This window comes from Lupinus angustifolius, chromosome LG19, assembly GCF_001865875.1.
Source record: "Lupinus angustifolius cultivar Tanjil chromosome LG19, LupAngTanjil_v1.0, whole genome shotgun sequence".
NCBI lineage: Eukaryota > Viridiplantae > Streptophyta > Magnoliopsida > Fabales > Fabaceae > Lupinus > Lupinus angustifolius.
The window spans coordinates 12,006,389-12,021,180 of record NC_032027.1 but is presented as its reverse complement, the minus strand read 5'-3'; the positions used below and the strand labels follow the sequence as shown (position 1 = coordinate 12,021,180).

The 14,792-nt window shown below is 36.3% G+C and overlaps 1 protein-coding gene and 1 long non-coding RNA gene across 2 annotated transcripts in view; one reads left to right on the top strand and one right to left on the bottom strand.

Annotated features, from left to right (window-relative positions):
• On the top strand, positions 6,436 to 10,126 carry LOC109334672 (26S protease regulatory subunit 6B homolog). Its single transcript, XM_019570559.1, has 6 exons — positions 6,436 to 7,016; positions 7,611 to 7,841; positions 8,186 to 8,344; positions 8,502 to 8,654; positions 8,866 to 8,949; positions 9,840 to 10,126. Exons 1-6 carry the CDS (start codon positions 6,558 to 6,560, stop codon positions 9,972 to 9,974), a joined length of 1,221 nt encoding a protein of 406 aa, XP_019426104.1. The 5' UTR covers positions 6,436 to 6,557; the 3' UTR covers positions 9,975 to 10,126.
• LOC109334674 overlaps positions 8,542 to 14,792 on the bottom strand; it is a 6,475-nt gene continuing 224 nt past the window's right edge. The window contains exons 2-3 of the long non-coding RNA XR_002106132.1: positions 13,024 to 13,028; positions 8,542 to 8,647 (exon numbers count right to left, since the gene is read on the bottom strand). This is a non-coding gene — a long non-coding RNA (uncharacterized LOC109334674). The remainder of the gene's footprint in view (positions 8,648 to 13,023; positions 13,029 to 14,792) is intronic.

The following is a 14,792-nucleotide window of genomic DNA, read 5'->3' as shown; positions in this document are numbered from 1 at the left end:
GAGAGAAAACAAAGGTCCCAAAATGAATTCAGGATTTTATTGAGAAAGACCATCATACTAAAACTTTCTCTCAAAAGGTGTATCAAAGGAGTGGATATGAGAATATGGATTAGGTATGACTTTATATCCTTGTTATATATTTTGTGTGAGAATCATGAGATTCAAGATCCTAGGATTGATATTTTACCAATCACAATAAAATTTCTAACATCCTAATAAAGTAGGAAACTCTTTCAGTTAAATATTTATAGTTTCTTATTACAATACCTTAGATTTTACATACTTGAAGCAAATCATGAAGCACACACATCCTATAATTATGGCTCAGTATAAATAAGACAGTGGTGAGTGCGAATGTTGTCAAATTTGTGTCTGGAAAGATGAGTGTGAATGTCTGTCAAAGTTTGACTACATCCTAGTCTCGATATTGTCCATTCTTTGATTTCACGAGATTTTCATGCTCCTTAAATTGTTCCATCATATTATGTGAGAGTGAAGAGAGAAGACTCTGCATGTCATCCATAAGCTTACCAATACATACTTGTCCTTGTAAAATCTCTTCAAGCATTACATTCTCTTAAGTTTTGAATTGGAAGTGTTAGAGAGATGATGTACATCATGTATTGGGTTCATCTTCCAATAACATTTTTAATTTGTTTTCCTCTTAATATTTTTTTTGTCAAAGTTTGATATTTAACCTGTTTAATCTTATGATAATAGAATATATATATCCTAAACTTCTTCTACTTCGAACATGCACCCACAACACTCCTCCAACACGAACCACCATCTTTCTCTATAGCAACAGACATGCCATTGTCTTGGTCTATGTTAATCGCATACATATACATCATTATTGTAGTTGTAGAGGATGCACTCGATAAATAGAAACTAAAAAACTCAGAACAAATGAAAATTTTAGAATAGCATGTTATGGGAAACAAGTGAACCATAGTAAGTGGTTTCCATTAGAATAGTGAGGGAAACAAGTGAATGATAGTAATACTAGGATCAGTTCACAGTTTAAATTAAATAATATTTCAATGTAACAATGAGCACTAAAGTAGATTTGGTGGAAATAGATTTATAAACTCAATAACACAACAAAAATAAATGTGTGCAAAGTAAAGAAAAATGGAGCACCAAATTTTAACGTGGAAAACCCTTAAATGTCAAGGGAAAAACCACGTGACAATCACTGAAAAATATTTTACTAAATGTAGGACAATTACAATATCTTTTCCACACTCTTCTCACATAAGCATTACAAATATAGTACTTCCCAGTGAGACCCCTCCTATTCAAATACTACCCCTCATATTCAAATACTATAACTTGTAGTACCAAATCATAATAGAGATGAAACTCAAAATTAACCTAGTGTGTTTTTCACTCTACACTCTTTAGAATTTATTTATACTCTTTATTTTACTCTCTATAAGAAGCTTTAACTTTGCTTCCACGTTCTATGCTCTCTTGCCTTTTTCAATTGAATATGAGTCCATCTATTTATAGAGGATTTGTATAGTGTGAAAACACTGCCTTATTTTCTACCGCCTATGCCTATATACTGTTCCGCCTAAGACTTTCCTTCCTTATTTTCACATGGGCTGGACCCCAAAATTCCCCCTCCAACCAATGGGGAAAATTTTGAAACATTCATCTAGGATCCAAGTCGATAAGTTTGGCACAAAGTTGAAGTGTTTCACGCGCTACAACTTTTGTCAACATGTTAGTAGGATTTTTTAGTGTGTGGATTTTCTCTAGCTTGAATTGTTGTTCTTCAACTGCATGGTGTAGTCAATATATCTAACATCAATATGCTTTGTACGAGAGTGATACATCACATTTTTGCTTAAATTCAAAGCACTTTGACTTTCGTGCTTCATTCCCACATATTGAAGAAACATCTTCAACCAAAGCATTTCTTTACATGCTTCAGTCATGACAATGTATTCCTCTTCAATTGTAGTTAAGGTAATACACTTATGCAACTTTGACTTCCATGACACAACTCCCCTGCAAAAGTAAATTCAAACCTCGATGTAGATTTCCTACCATCAATATCACCTATCATATCTGCATCTGCATAGCCTTCCATGATTATTTATGATAATTTAAAGCACAAGCACATTTTAGAGCTACCTCTCAAGTATCACAGAATCCACTTTACCGCTTCCCAGTGATTTTTGCCAGGGTTGGAAAGGAACCTACTAACAACTCCAATCATGGCATGAGGGATATCTAGACAAGTACAAACCATGACGTACATAAAATTCCCAACTGTAGAGGAGTAGGGAATATTATTCATGTCATTCTTCTCTTTCGAACTAGTGGGGCAACTCCTTTTATTGAGGTTAAAGTAATTGGGCAATGGTGTGCTAATTGGTTTAGCATTCTTCATATTGAACCTCTCTAGAACCCGTTCCACATATTGTTCATATGACAACCATAGATTCTTAGCCCTTCTATCTCGCAAAATCTGCATGCCCGAAATTTTCTTTGCAAGTCCTAGATTCTTCATATCAAAGGATTTTGATAGCTCATTCTTCAACTCACCAATAATCTTTGCATTTTGTCCCACAATCAGCATATCGTCTACATACAACAAAAAGATAATGAATTTGTCTCCAAAAAATATTTTAACATATACACAATGACTTGCATCACTCGTGGTATATCCATGACTCATCATGAACGATTCAAACTTCTTGTACCATAGCTTAGGAGCCTACTTTAATCCATACAGAAACTTTTTAAATCTACAAACCATGTTTTCCTTCCCATATTTTTCAAATCCTTCTAGTTTATCCATGTAGATCTTTTCCTCTAAATCTCCATGTAGAAATGCAGTCTTCATATCTAACTGCTCGAGCTCCAAACCTAAGCCAGCTGTCAATCCGACTATGACTCGAATAGAACTCATTTTGACAACAGGAGAAAAATCTCTTCCAAATCTATTCCTCGCTTTTGTCCAAAGCCTTTCATAATCAAATGGGATTTATATTTGACTAAGTGATCACCATGTTTCTTTAGCCTGAACACCCATTTATTCTTCGAGGCTTTCTTGCCTCCAAGAAGTTGCACGAGCTTATAAGTATCATTCTTTCACAAAGAATCCATCTCTTCTTGCATGGTTTTCATCCATTCAAATTTATCATTATGAGTATGAACTTCATTTAAACTTTACACCTCCGCCTCATCAGTGAGAATGATATACCCCGAACTAGGGTATCTACTAGATGGAAGACGTTCTCTACTACTTCTCCTAAGTTGTGGTGTAAGGGGTTGCTTCCCCTGCTCAACACATTCTTCTTCTCCAACATCATTTGGTTCTGGCTCATCGTCATCCCTATGGTCATTTAACTCTCCCTCTCCTATGGCATTTTCTCTAGGATGAGAGATTGGTGTAAAATCAACATTACAATCAGGTTTCTTGGTTTTCTCTAGAGTTTCAAAATCTGGTATAATTTCTTGCTCATGGAACACCACATCTCTGCTTCTGATGAGTCTGTTATTTTATGGATTCCATAACCTGTATCCAAATTCCTCATCTCCATAGCCCAAAAAATACAAGGAATGACTCTATCACCAAGTTTTTGTCTTTGCTCCTTACTTACATGAGCAAAGGCTTTGCATCCAAACACCATCAAATGAGAGTATTTAATATCATGTCCATACCATACTCTATTAGGAATGTCAAAGCCCAAAGGAACAGACAGAAATCTATTTATCAGGTAGAACGCAATTTGAACAACTTCACCCAAAATGGCTTAGATAGTTTAGTCATTCACAACATACTTCATGCTTTATCCATAATGGTCCTATTGATTCTTTCGGTCATACCATTATGTTGTGGGGTACTTGGAACCATCTTCTCATGTCTGATTTCATGCTCAGAACAATAATTCTTGAATTCATAGGATGTATACTCACCCCATTATCACTACAAATACACTTCAAAGATTTCATTGTTTGTCTCTTCACCATGACATGAAATCTTTTAAAGTATTGAAACACTTGGTCTTTAATCCTTAGAAAGTACACCTACACTTTCCATGAAGCATCATCAATAAACGTCATAAAATATTTGCTACCACCCAGAGTCTTCACCTCAATGGGACCACATACATCAGAGTAAACCATATCCAAAATATTCAGCTTCGAAGTTTTGTTGAAAGAAACTTTGTGTTGCTTTCCAAATAAGTAGTGATCACATGGGTTTAACTTTGTACCTTTAGTATAAGAAATGAGGGATTTCCTTGTCAAAATCTGCAATCCCTTTTCACTCATATGAGCCAGTTTGTGCCAAAATTTTGGTAAAGCATCATCCTCGACTACATTCAACCCATCTCTGGCCTACTTGACTTGAGTTCTGTATAAGGTGTTATACACCATTCCTCGAGCAACAACCATTGAGCCTTTGGAAAGCTTCCAATTTCTATCATCAAAGTTGTCATGGTATCCAGCTCGATCCAAACATGCATAGAAATCAATTTAGGCATAGATCTAGCCGATGTTGCAAGTCCTTCAATATCAACGCGTATCCAACATTAGTCTGCAAACACATATCACCTACTCCCACAATGGTTATATTGTTGCTATTAACCATTCTTACTTTGCCAAAGTCTCTAGCTTTGTACATTGTAAAGAGTTCCTTGTTAGGAGTGATATGATACGATGTGGTTGAGTCAGCGATTCATTCATCACATGAATATGCAACATGACATTCTTGATCTCTAGAAGAGAGCAACACCACTTCCCCATCTATCATAGGAGTTATGGTATTTTCATCATTCGTCGTATTCTTTTGGTACTTCTTGTCTCCGTTCTTCCATTCCTTACAATTCCTTTTGACGTGTCTTTCTTCGTCACAATGATAACATTTTAAATTTCTTCTAATCTGGGACTTGCTCATTCCCCTGTTTTCTGTGATAAGGGATTTAGAGTTATTTGTCCCCAAGTCTTTCCTCCTGCCTTCTTCATTGAACATGCTATCTTTGACTTGAGTTAGTGATAGTTGTTCGTCTGATGTAGAGTTGCTTAATGACACCACCAACATCTCCCAGTTGTCCTACAGAGAACTCAAAAGTAGTAGTGCTTGTAACTCATCCTCTAGTACTAGCTTCATGGTAATCAATTGATTTACCAAATCTTGAAAGTCACTCAAGTGTTCAGCAACAAATCTTCCCTCTTTGTACTTCAGGTTCACAAGCTTCCTAATTGTGAAAGCTTTGTTTTGTGTAGTCTTCCTCTCATAGAGATTCTATAAATTCTTCAACGGAGTTTGGGCATTCGTCTTAGTGGCCAAATGGTGGACCACACTATTATCCACCCAATGTCTAATAATTTCAATGGCCTTCCGGTGCATATTTTTCCAATCTTTTGGTGTCATGTTGACCAACTTTGCATCTTTGTTCTCCACAGGATCATATTGATCCTTGCAGATAAGTATATCCTCCATTTTCGGCTTCCAAGTGGAGTAATTGACGATTGTTAATTTGATCATGATGCATGTAGTCTCTTTCATTTAATTTAAAGCACAACCCCAAAGCTCAACTTGGAGTTCTAATACCACTTATTAGGCTTTGGGATCGATTCACAATTTAAATTAAATGATATTGTAATGTAGCAATAAGCACCAAAGTAGAACCAATGGAAATAGATCTACAAACTCAAGAGTGCAACATAAATAAATATGTGTGTAAAGTAAAGAAAAAGGAACACCAAATTATAACGTGGAAAGCCTTTAAATGCCAACGGAAAAACCAAGAGACAATCTCCGAAAAATATTTCATTATATGCAGGACAATTACAATATCTTTTTCACACTCTTCTCACACAAGAATTACAAATAGTGTTTTCCAGTAAGACTCATTCTATTCAAATATTACAACATGTAGTACCAATGAATAATAGAGGTGAAACCTAAAATTAACCTATTGTATTTTTCACTCTACACTCTTTAGGATTTACTCACACTTTCTATTTTACTCACTACCAGAAGCTTTAACTTTGCTTCTGCATTCTAGAATGAGATCTGTTGTTCTCAAGTATGTCCTGAAGTCTGTCCCTAACCAATCACGATGGAGCAAAAATAGATAAAGTCATGAGTATTTAATTTTTTTAACTAACATGACATAATATGATTAGTTTGGCACAGTAGATCATTGTTCCTACATTGTATACTCTCTTGCCTTATTGAACTTAAGATGAGCACATATATTTATAGAGGATTTGTGTAGTGTGAAAACAAATAGTTTGGTGAAGATAGAATTTCTTTAACTATTTGTTTACAATGTAAATGATTTAACTATTTTACTCTTTAATATCATATTTCATATATTTGTTAATTACTTAATAATTAATTACTTAATAATAAAATCAAAAGAATTTCTTGGTCTACACTCAATATAAAAGAAGGGATTCGAAGATGTTGTCAATTGTTTTGACACACTCTTGAAATAAAGGAACCACTTTTTCTGATTTCTCATCCAAACCCTATTCCCCATATCCTCCCTCTGATTCTCACACCATTCCATTTCCTTCTTCACAAAATGGGATCCTCATCAATGGTATTAGAACCACCACCATCCCTTCCATCAACCCAACCCTCTTCTTCCTCAGAAGGAGAAGATCTCTACAGAACCCTAAAGTACCTTCAGCGCCAAATCGAGTTCCTCGACATCCAAGAAGAATACGTCAAAGACGAGCAGAAGAATCTCAAGCGCGAGCTTCTCCGGGCTCAAGAGGAAGTTAAGCGTATCCAATCGGTTCCACTTGTTATTGGTCAATTCATGGAGATGGTTGATACTAATAACGGTATTGTGGGGTCCACTACTGGGTCTAATTACTATGTTCGTATTCTCAGTACGATTAATCGGGAGCTGTTGAAGCCGTCGGCTTCGGTTGCGTTGCACCGGCATTCGAATGCGCTTGTTGATGTGCTTCCACCGGAGGCTGATTCTAGTATTTCGTTGCTCAGTCAGTCTGAGAAGCCTGATGTTACTTATAATGTTAGTTTTTTTAATGATGTCATTGATTTCCTTTTTGGTTTGTTTGCGAGCTGAGTTTTGGAGGAAGAGCCAAGGCTCGGAAGGAAGGAAATGGAAGGCTTCAGAGCTTCATGGCTCTCAAGCCTTTCTGGAAGGAAGGAAAGGGAAAGCTTTGGGAGCTATGAAATACACTCTCTAAAGTCTTCTTTTTCATTCATTCCCTCTAAAACTCAACTCTCAAATAGACCCTTAGCATCTGTTTTGCGATTTGATCTTAATGAGACTGTTTAATCAAATGCATATTCCCTGTTTAGTTTTGGAATTAAGAGGGAATCATAACCTTCTGTTATTACAGATCAATTTTCATTGGGAATAAAATTTGAAGTAAATGAAGGGTATTTTAAGGATGGCAACATTCGTAAGGAGGAAATTAGTTAAAAATTGCGTCATATTTTAGACCGCTATACATGAGTTTAAATTTGCTTATATTTAGGATGGACAGAGTATTAACTATAACAATTGCTTTCTTTTAGTATGTATTGTTGCCTGTTAAGTTACTCTTTATGTATCCCCTCCATGTCCATACCTTCTTATTATAGTCTTGATCCTTTTTAGGACATTGGAGGATGTGATATTCAGAAGCAGGAAATTCGTGAGGCTGTGGAGCTACCCCTTACACATCATGATCTATACAAACAGATTGGTATTGATCCTCCTCGTGGTGTTCTACTATATGGCCCCCCTGGCACTGGAAAAACAATGCTTGCCAAAGCTGTTGCTAATCATACCACTGCCGCCTTCATCAGGGTTGTGGGTTCCGAGTTTGTGCAGAAGTATCTTGGTGAAGTATGTTTCTTAAAGTCCTCTGTATTTGAAGTTATGCTAACAATGTTCTGTCTTTCTCATCTTAGTTTGCTTTTGAAAATTGTGGGTCTGGGATTCATAATTATGTTATTGTGCTCTTTATATTTAGTTGTTTTGTTTCATATTTGAGATCATGTATATATATATATATATATATTATTTGGAGTTCATTAGTATTTTGCTTCCTGCCCATGATTATAATTACTGTTTTCCTTAACATTTCCTGGGAATTTCATAATTCATATGATCTTCATAGAAAGAGGAATTGATTATTTAGCTACGTCTGCTGCAACTTCTAAGAATCTTTCCTACTATTTATATCTCAGGGTCCACGGATGGTTCGTGATGTGTTTCGTCTTGCAAAAGAGAATGCACCAGCAATTATATTTATTGATGAAGTTGATGCGATAGCTACTGCTAGATTTGATGCCCAAACTGGAGCTGACCGAGAAGTACAGCGTATCCTCATGGAACTTTTGAATCAGGTATCTACAGGATATTTCTGTCGGTGATGTATGTTGTGTATTACTAGTCGCAGTCTTTTCTTCACTGTTCTCTTAATTTCTGGCTCATTGTTTTTACTACACTTCATCCTTTGTTTTAGATACTCTCTGAAGTTTTGGTATATTTACCTTTTGTCAGATGGATGGTTTCGACCAGACAGTGAATGTTAAAGTCATAATGGCAACTAACAGGGCAGACACTTTGGATCCTGCTCTTTTGCGTCCTGGACGGCTTGATCGTAAAATTGAATTCCCTCTGCCTGATAGGCGCCAAAAGAGGCTTGTCTTTCAGGCAAGAAATTGACAATTCTATTTGTTATAATTTTATACTATGGAGTCTATCGATAATCCTTGTTTACACTTGACAGTCAATAGGACATTTTAGTTTCATGAGTAACAAATTCCGGTTTATTTTGTATACTCAGTGGCTTTTTACAGTTATATATTTAAGTTTATTTTCAGTGGCTTGCTAGGCTATATTTAAACGGTTTTCTTTTGAACAGGTTTGCACAGCCAAAATGAATTTGGGTGATGAGGTGGACCTGGAGGATTATGTTTCTCGTCCAGACAAAATTAGTGCTGCTGAGGTTTGTTCTTATCTATCTGATAATTTTAATGATTAATCATTTTATGTAAGCACACATGTTATTAATTTAATGACCATAAGTGATTTAACTAACAATTTGATATTTTAAAAATTTCTTGGTATTCACTTTTATCATCTTGTGAGAATACTTCCAACAACTTTATAAACTTATCTTAGGAATGATTTCCATCTTTTTTGAAATTCAGTTACAAATTTCACATATAGTGCAAGACTGGCAAAGCTGCTGTTTTTTTACAGTTTCACTTAAACTAAAAACAGATGTTGAATTGGAAATTATCCTGTTTTCTTTAAATAAAGGTACTTTATATTAATTCATAAGGAGAATGACAGCAAAGTTACATCATGGGGAATTGCAGAACAGAATTGAAGCTATTGCTTTAGTGATGTTTTTCAAAGTGGAAATATGTTTGTTTAAATAGATGGGATTCTTGGAAGATAAATTGTTATTATTATTTACAAGAGGGGTTATGCTGTAGAGGACTTGTTCATCGAGCTTAAAATGGACAGTGAAGGAAAAACAATGTTGTTTGCTGTACAAAAAAGGATATAGTAGAACAAAGGCCCACTCTAGTGGCTTAATAAAGGAGGAAGAAAGATGAAATTCTCAATTGCTTGCTTGAATAAAAAGTTCCTTATATATAATGTTGGGAGTGTCCTACACCCTAATGAAAGAGATGTATAGATGATAACAAACAAATCAACTTTTCAATCCTCCAAAGGACTCAAATGTTGCAGCTTTTTACTAATGAAAGAGATAGATGTGTAAAAAATGATAATGATCAAACTTTTATAATGTACAATGTTAACATGAAGAGTTCTTTGTATTATATAAATAACATTTAATTATTTGATGATTGTTGCTGACTGCAGATATCAGCCATTTGTCAAGAAGCAGGAATGCATGCTGTTCGGAAGAATAGATATGTTATACTGCCAAAGGACTTTGAGAAGGGTTATAGGACTAATGTCAAGAAGCCTGATACTGACTTCGAATTTTACAAGTGATCATGATGATGATGATGAAGGTTTCTTGAATAGCTTTGTGATTTATGATTTACGTTTTGCATTTTATTGTGTTTGCAGAATTGGATCATGTCAATATTTCATGCTAAATGATACAATGTTTCTAATTCTTGCAAATTTGTCATACCATGTAGATGGTTCGATTTACTGAGAAGATTTTTATTCGTGGCTGCTCAATTTACTGAGTACATACCTTATAAAAAGGATATAAGTGTGGGTCACACATGGCATGACACTAATATGCTTATTAAAAAAATTATAAAATGTTTAATATTTATGCACTAATAATATAATTTATTCATTATTCTTATTATTCTTATGTTAATCATTGCTAACTCTTAAACACAAGAACTGTTTATCAATAATGAATGATGTATTGACCATATAATAATTACACCATAAGTGCATAAATATTAGATTTTATTATTAAAGCAGTATTTATACTCTACACGTGAACTTTCTTGGACACTATTAACTATCAACACAACCTTATGATCAGAATAAGGGCATGTCATTTTTGGAACACTTCACAAAACAACTACCATTTATGAGGCTATGGGGGTACAAAAGCAAGGAAGCAAACATAATCCTTAAACAAAAGCATTAAAGTGAGTAATAAGGGGACAATGAACAATTGATTGGATTTAGAGGAATATGCAGTGCACCTGTGGCTTTTAAGTTTTACCTGAGACTCATCTTGGTTCTTCTATTGGCATTAGTTAACAAGGGCATGATAGTTGTCTTACTTTTTTTACTTCCCCATGGTGACGACTAATTTGTGAACTACAAGTTAGTTCGCTTCTAAGCGAACTGATTTTTTTTATTGTTGGACTGAATAATCTACAATTTCAACCGTCAAATGTATAACTGACTATTGTTGTTGTTTAGAACTTGTGATGCACCACTACGACTTTAGACTGTGTAGTAGTCATTATAGAACACAACGAATTCCATGTAATAAGGAGTTGGATTGTGTGAAAGCAACTTCTATATGTTTAGAAGTCGTTATAGAACAAGACGAATTCTGTGTAATGGGGAGTTAGTATGAGCAATAACGACTTCTACGTATTTAGAAGTCTTATTGGTGCAGTACAACCCAAATGGTATCTTCCTATATGCGAAGACACCAGAAGGAAATGTGAAAGATGTCTTTTCTTGGTCTTAGCGATTCACAGTGATTTGGTTATAGCCTAAATATCCATCCAAGAAGCAGTAGAATGCTTGTCCAGCCAATCTCTCAATCATTTGGTCCATGAATGGCAAAGGAAAGTGATCTTTTCGAGTAGCCTGGTTCAACTTCCGATAATCAATGCACATATGCCATCCAGTGATTGTTCTGGTCGGGATCAATTCATCCTTATCATTTCTAACCACAGTCATACCCCCTTCTTTGGGACCAGCTGAACTGGACTCACTCACTTGCTATCAGATATGAGATAAATCATCCCAGCATCCAATAGTTTCTTCACTTCCTTCTTCACCACTTCCTTCATACTGGGATTAAGACGCCTCTGAGGTTGTGCCACTAGTTTGTAATCCTCTTCCATATGGATCTTATGCATGCAATAGGATGGACTGATTCCACACAAATAAGCCAGTGCCCACCCTACCGCCCTGCATTTTTCTTCAGCACCCCAATTACTTATTGTTCTTCATCACATGGAAGGGTGCTGCTAATGATTACCGGTTTCTGCCCTCCGTCTTCTAAAAATACATACTTCAAATGCGAAGGAAGTAGTTTCAACTCCACCTTTGGAGCCTCAAATGTCTTCTCTTTACCTAGTTCCTCAATGATTTTCTGATCAGATACAACCTTGTGGGGTGCATCCAACTCTGCCAAACATGTTTTGATCATTTTATCCTCCTCCATACTGCTTCCTTCTAGGTTTCCCCTCAATACCTTATCCAATGGACTACTCCTATTCAAGTGAATGTCATCGAGCATGAATAAGTTCTCAATGACATCCACCCGAAAGCAGTGTTGCTTGTCCCTCGGATGCTGCATAACTTCAAAAACATTAAAATTGACCTCTTGGTCTTGCACTCTTACCTTCGACTTTCCATCATCAATATCAACAATAACTCGGGCAGTCTACATGAAGGGTCTGCCCAAAATAAGAGGAACCTCCTTATCCTCCTCAATATCCATGATGACAAAATCCACAGGAAAAACTAACCCATCTACCTTTACCAAAACATCCTCTGCAACTCCATAAGGATACTTAACAGATCTATCAGCAAATTGCAAGGTCATCCTGGTAGGTTGATCTCCAAATCCCCAATCCTCTTCAGCATAGAAAGAGACATCAAATTAATGCTGACACTCATATTCCTGATAGATGCATCGATATTTTTCTAGTTTGAAATGGAGACTTGCATGAATTTCTCTAATGTCTCTTCCAACTTTGTCTGTCTCTCATGCAATGGTGGACGTGGACCTTGTTGATAAGATGGTTGATATGGTGGTTGCCTGTTACATGGTCCTGCCTCCTGCCTCCACCTAAAATTCTGATTCTGGTTCTGGTTTCCCCTCCAACCCTGTGAAAACTGATTGTTGAACAAAAGGTTGCTAGGGAAGTTACCCTGACGAGGTTGATTGTTAACATACTGAACCTCCTCTTCTTGTGAGTTGGTAGGCATTGAGAAATGACCGGTAACATGATCACCCCCGCAAAACTCGCAGCATAGCACCTGTTGATGAACCGAAGGAGTATGTACAACATTTAGTTGTTGAGGCAACTTAGACATCTGCTTGGTGAGTGCCTCAATTTGTTGTGTTAGAATCTTGTTATGAGCTAGAATAGCATCAAAAGTATTCAAGTCTAACACCCCTCTCTTTGTATTGTCCTTCTATTATGTTGAGCTTGCTGATCTGTAGTAGATAATGTAGTAATAATTCTGGTGGCTTGCTTAGCATCCACTGCCATCATAGTGCACCCACCTGCGGCATCCAATATCATCTTTGTCTCTGGCTTCAACTCATTACAGAATATGTCCAGTTGGTCAACATCCTCAAACCCATGGTTGGGACATTTCCTCAGCAACATCTGGAAACGTTCTCATGCCTCATAAAATGCTTCCTCTGCACCTTGTCTGAATGTAGAAATTTCAAACTTTGCATGCACATACCTCGCTGGAGGGAAAAATCTTGTCAAAAACTTAGTTTCCAAATCACTCCAATTGGTCAAGCTTTGGGTTGGATGTGATTTTAGCCATTCCCTAGCTTTACCAAGGAGGGAAAATGGAAACAACATCATTATGCAGCTTCCCTCTTAGTGTCAGAATACCCCATAGTAGCTACTAACTCGTAGAAATTATCCAGATGAGCATATGGATCGTCATAATCCTTGCCCGTGAACTGATGAGCACTGATTAGATTCAGCTATACAGGCTTGATTTCTACTATCCTAGCGGTATGTGGAATCATAATTCTAGAGTAGTGTCGAGAACCTTGATACATGGCATAATCACCTAACGTCCTCCTTGGAGGATTAGGGGTTATAATCAACGGCATTATTGGCATTCTCCATCATCTCTAAATGAGACGCTGAATTTGTACTCGATTCAGAGCTACATTGTGCTTCCTGAGTACCATGTTGTCTCTTCTATTTTGCTTTCTTCCGGTTATTTTTAGCAGACTTCTCAATCTCTGGATTGTATTGTAGGTGCTCTTCCGTAGGTTTACCTCACAAAAGCATAAATAAGAAGACTACAATAAAGGTTAACACAAAGGTTAAATATACTACAAAGAATTTAAAGAATAACTATGTACAAGACTCAATAAACTCTGTAAAGAACTAATGTAAATCGCGCATTGCTCCCTGGAAGCGGCACCAAAAACTTGTTAGATTTTTATGGAACGGCAAGCGCACCGTATCGTCCAAGTTATAAAGTCCGGCAAAATACTGGGATATCATCCTCAAGGAGCAGAGTGAATTTACACTAATTCCTACAACAATGAATTGAGTATATATTTACAAGAATTGAACTAAAAAGCTTTAAAATAAGTTGGGATCGAAATGCATCGTTCTCTCCCATTGACATCCATGGATTCAATTCCAAGTAAGTTGTGAAGTTACTGATTCAGATGCACGTTTTCTTCAAATCATTCACATCAATTCCTTGAGTGTAAAATTCTTAGATAATCACTCAAATACTAATTCCTTGGATATTTGACCGATTAACTAGCATTAAGTTCTATATAAAAGCAATTCATGCATCATTGTCTATTCCTAGAGTAATGATGTATGAAGGAAGATGATCCATATTCAGTATCAAGTTTAACTTTTCAATTAAACTTGAACCCAAGAATATGAAATTAGTAGCAAAGTAAATTTATGCATTAAGAATGGGATAAACTTCCCAAAAATCAAATAACAATTACAATAGAATCGAATCCAGAAGTACAAAGGTTAGAAGAATACATTTTGAAACCCACAACGAGAACTATTCACTTATCCTCGCCATTACAGTGCTAGAATCATGAGATTATACAAGGAAATATGAAGCAGAATCGTTCCCACGACTTCTATCCTAATCTCCACTGTGTTTCTCTCAATTTTCTCCCAAGAATGCTTCAGAAAGTGCTTGATACCTTTCCCCTGCTGTCCGGAACTGCCTATATCAGGTTCCAACTACTAGTCTCTCGCTCAAGCTAGGGATTCTTGCTTGAGCGAGAGAAAATGTCATTCCCACGCTTGAGCACCTCGCTTGGGCGAGGGACAACAATATTTTCTAATGATTTTCTTCTGAATTATGGCTTGGGTGACCACTCCCTCGCTTGGGAGAAGCTTGTACTGT

Excerpts from the sequence above, each read along its gene's own strand:
- LOC109334672 (XM_019570559.1), top strand. The coding sequence starts at position 6,558 with ATGGGATCCTCATCAATGGTATTAGAACCACCACCATCCCTTCCATCA. Across the intron at positions 7,017-7,610 it reads AGCCTGATGTTACTTATAAT|GACATTGGAGGATGTGATAT; the intron begins GTTAGTTTTTTT and ends GATCCTTTTTAG. Across the intron at positions 8,655-8,865 it reads AAAAGAGGCTTGTCTTTCAG|GTTTGCACAGCCAAAATGAA; the intron begins GCAAGAAATTGA and ends TCTTTTGAACAG.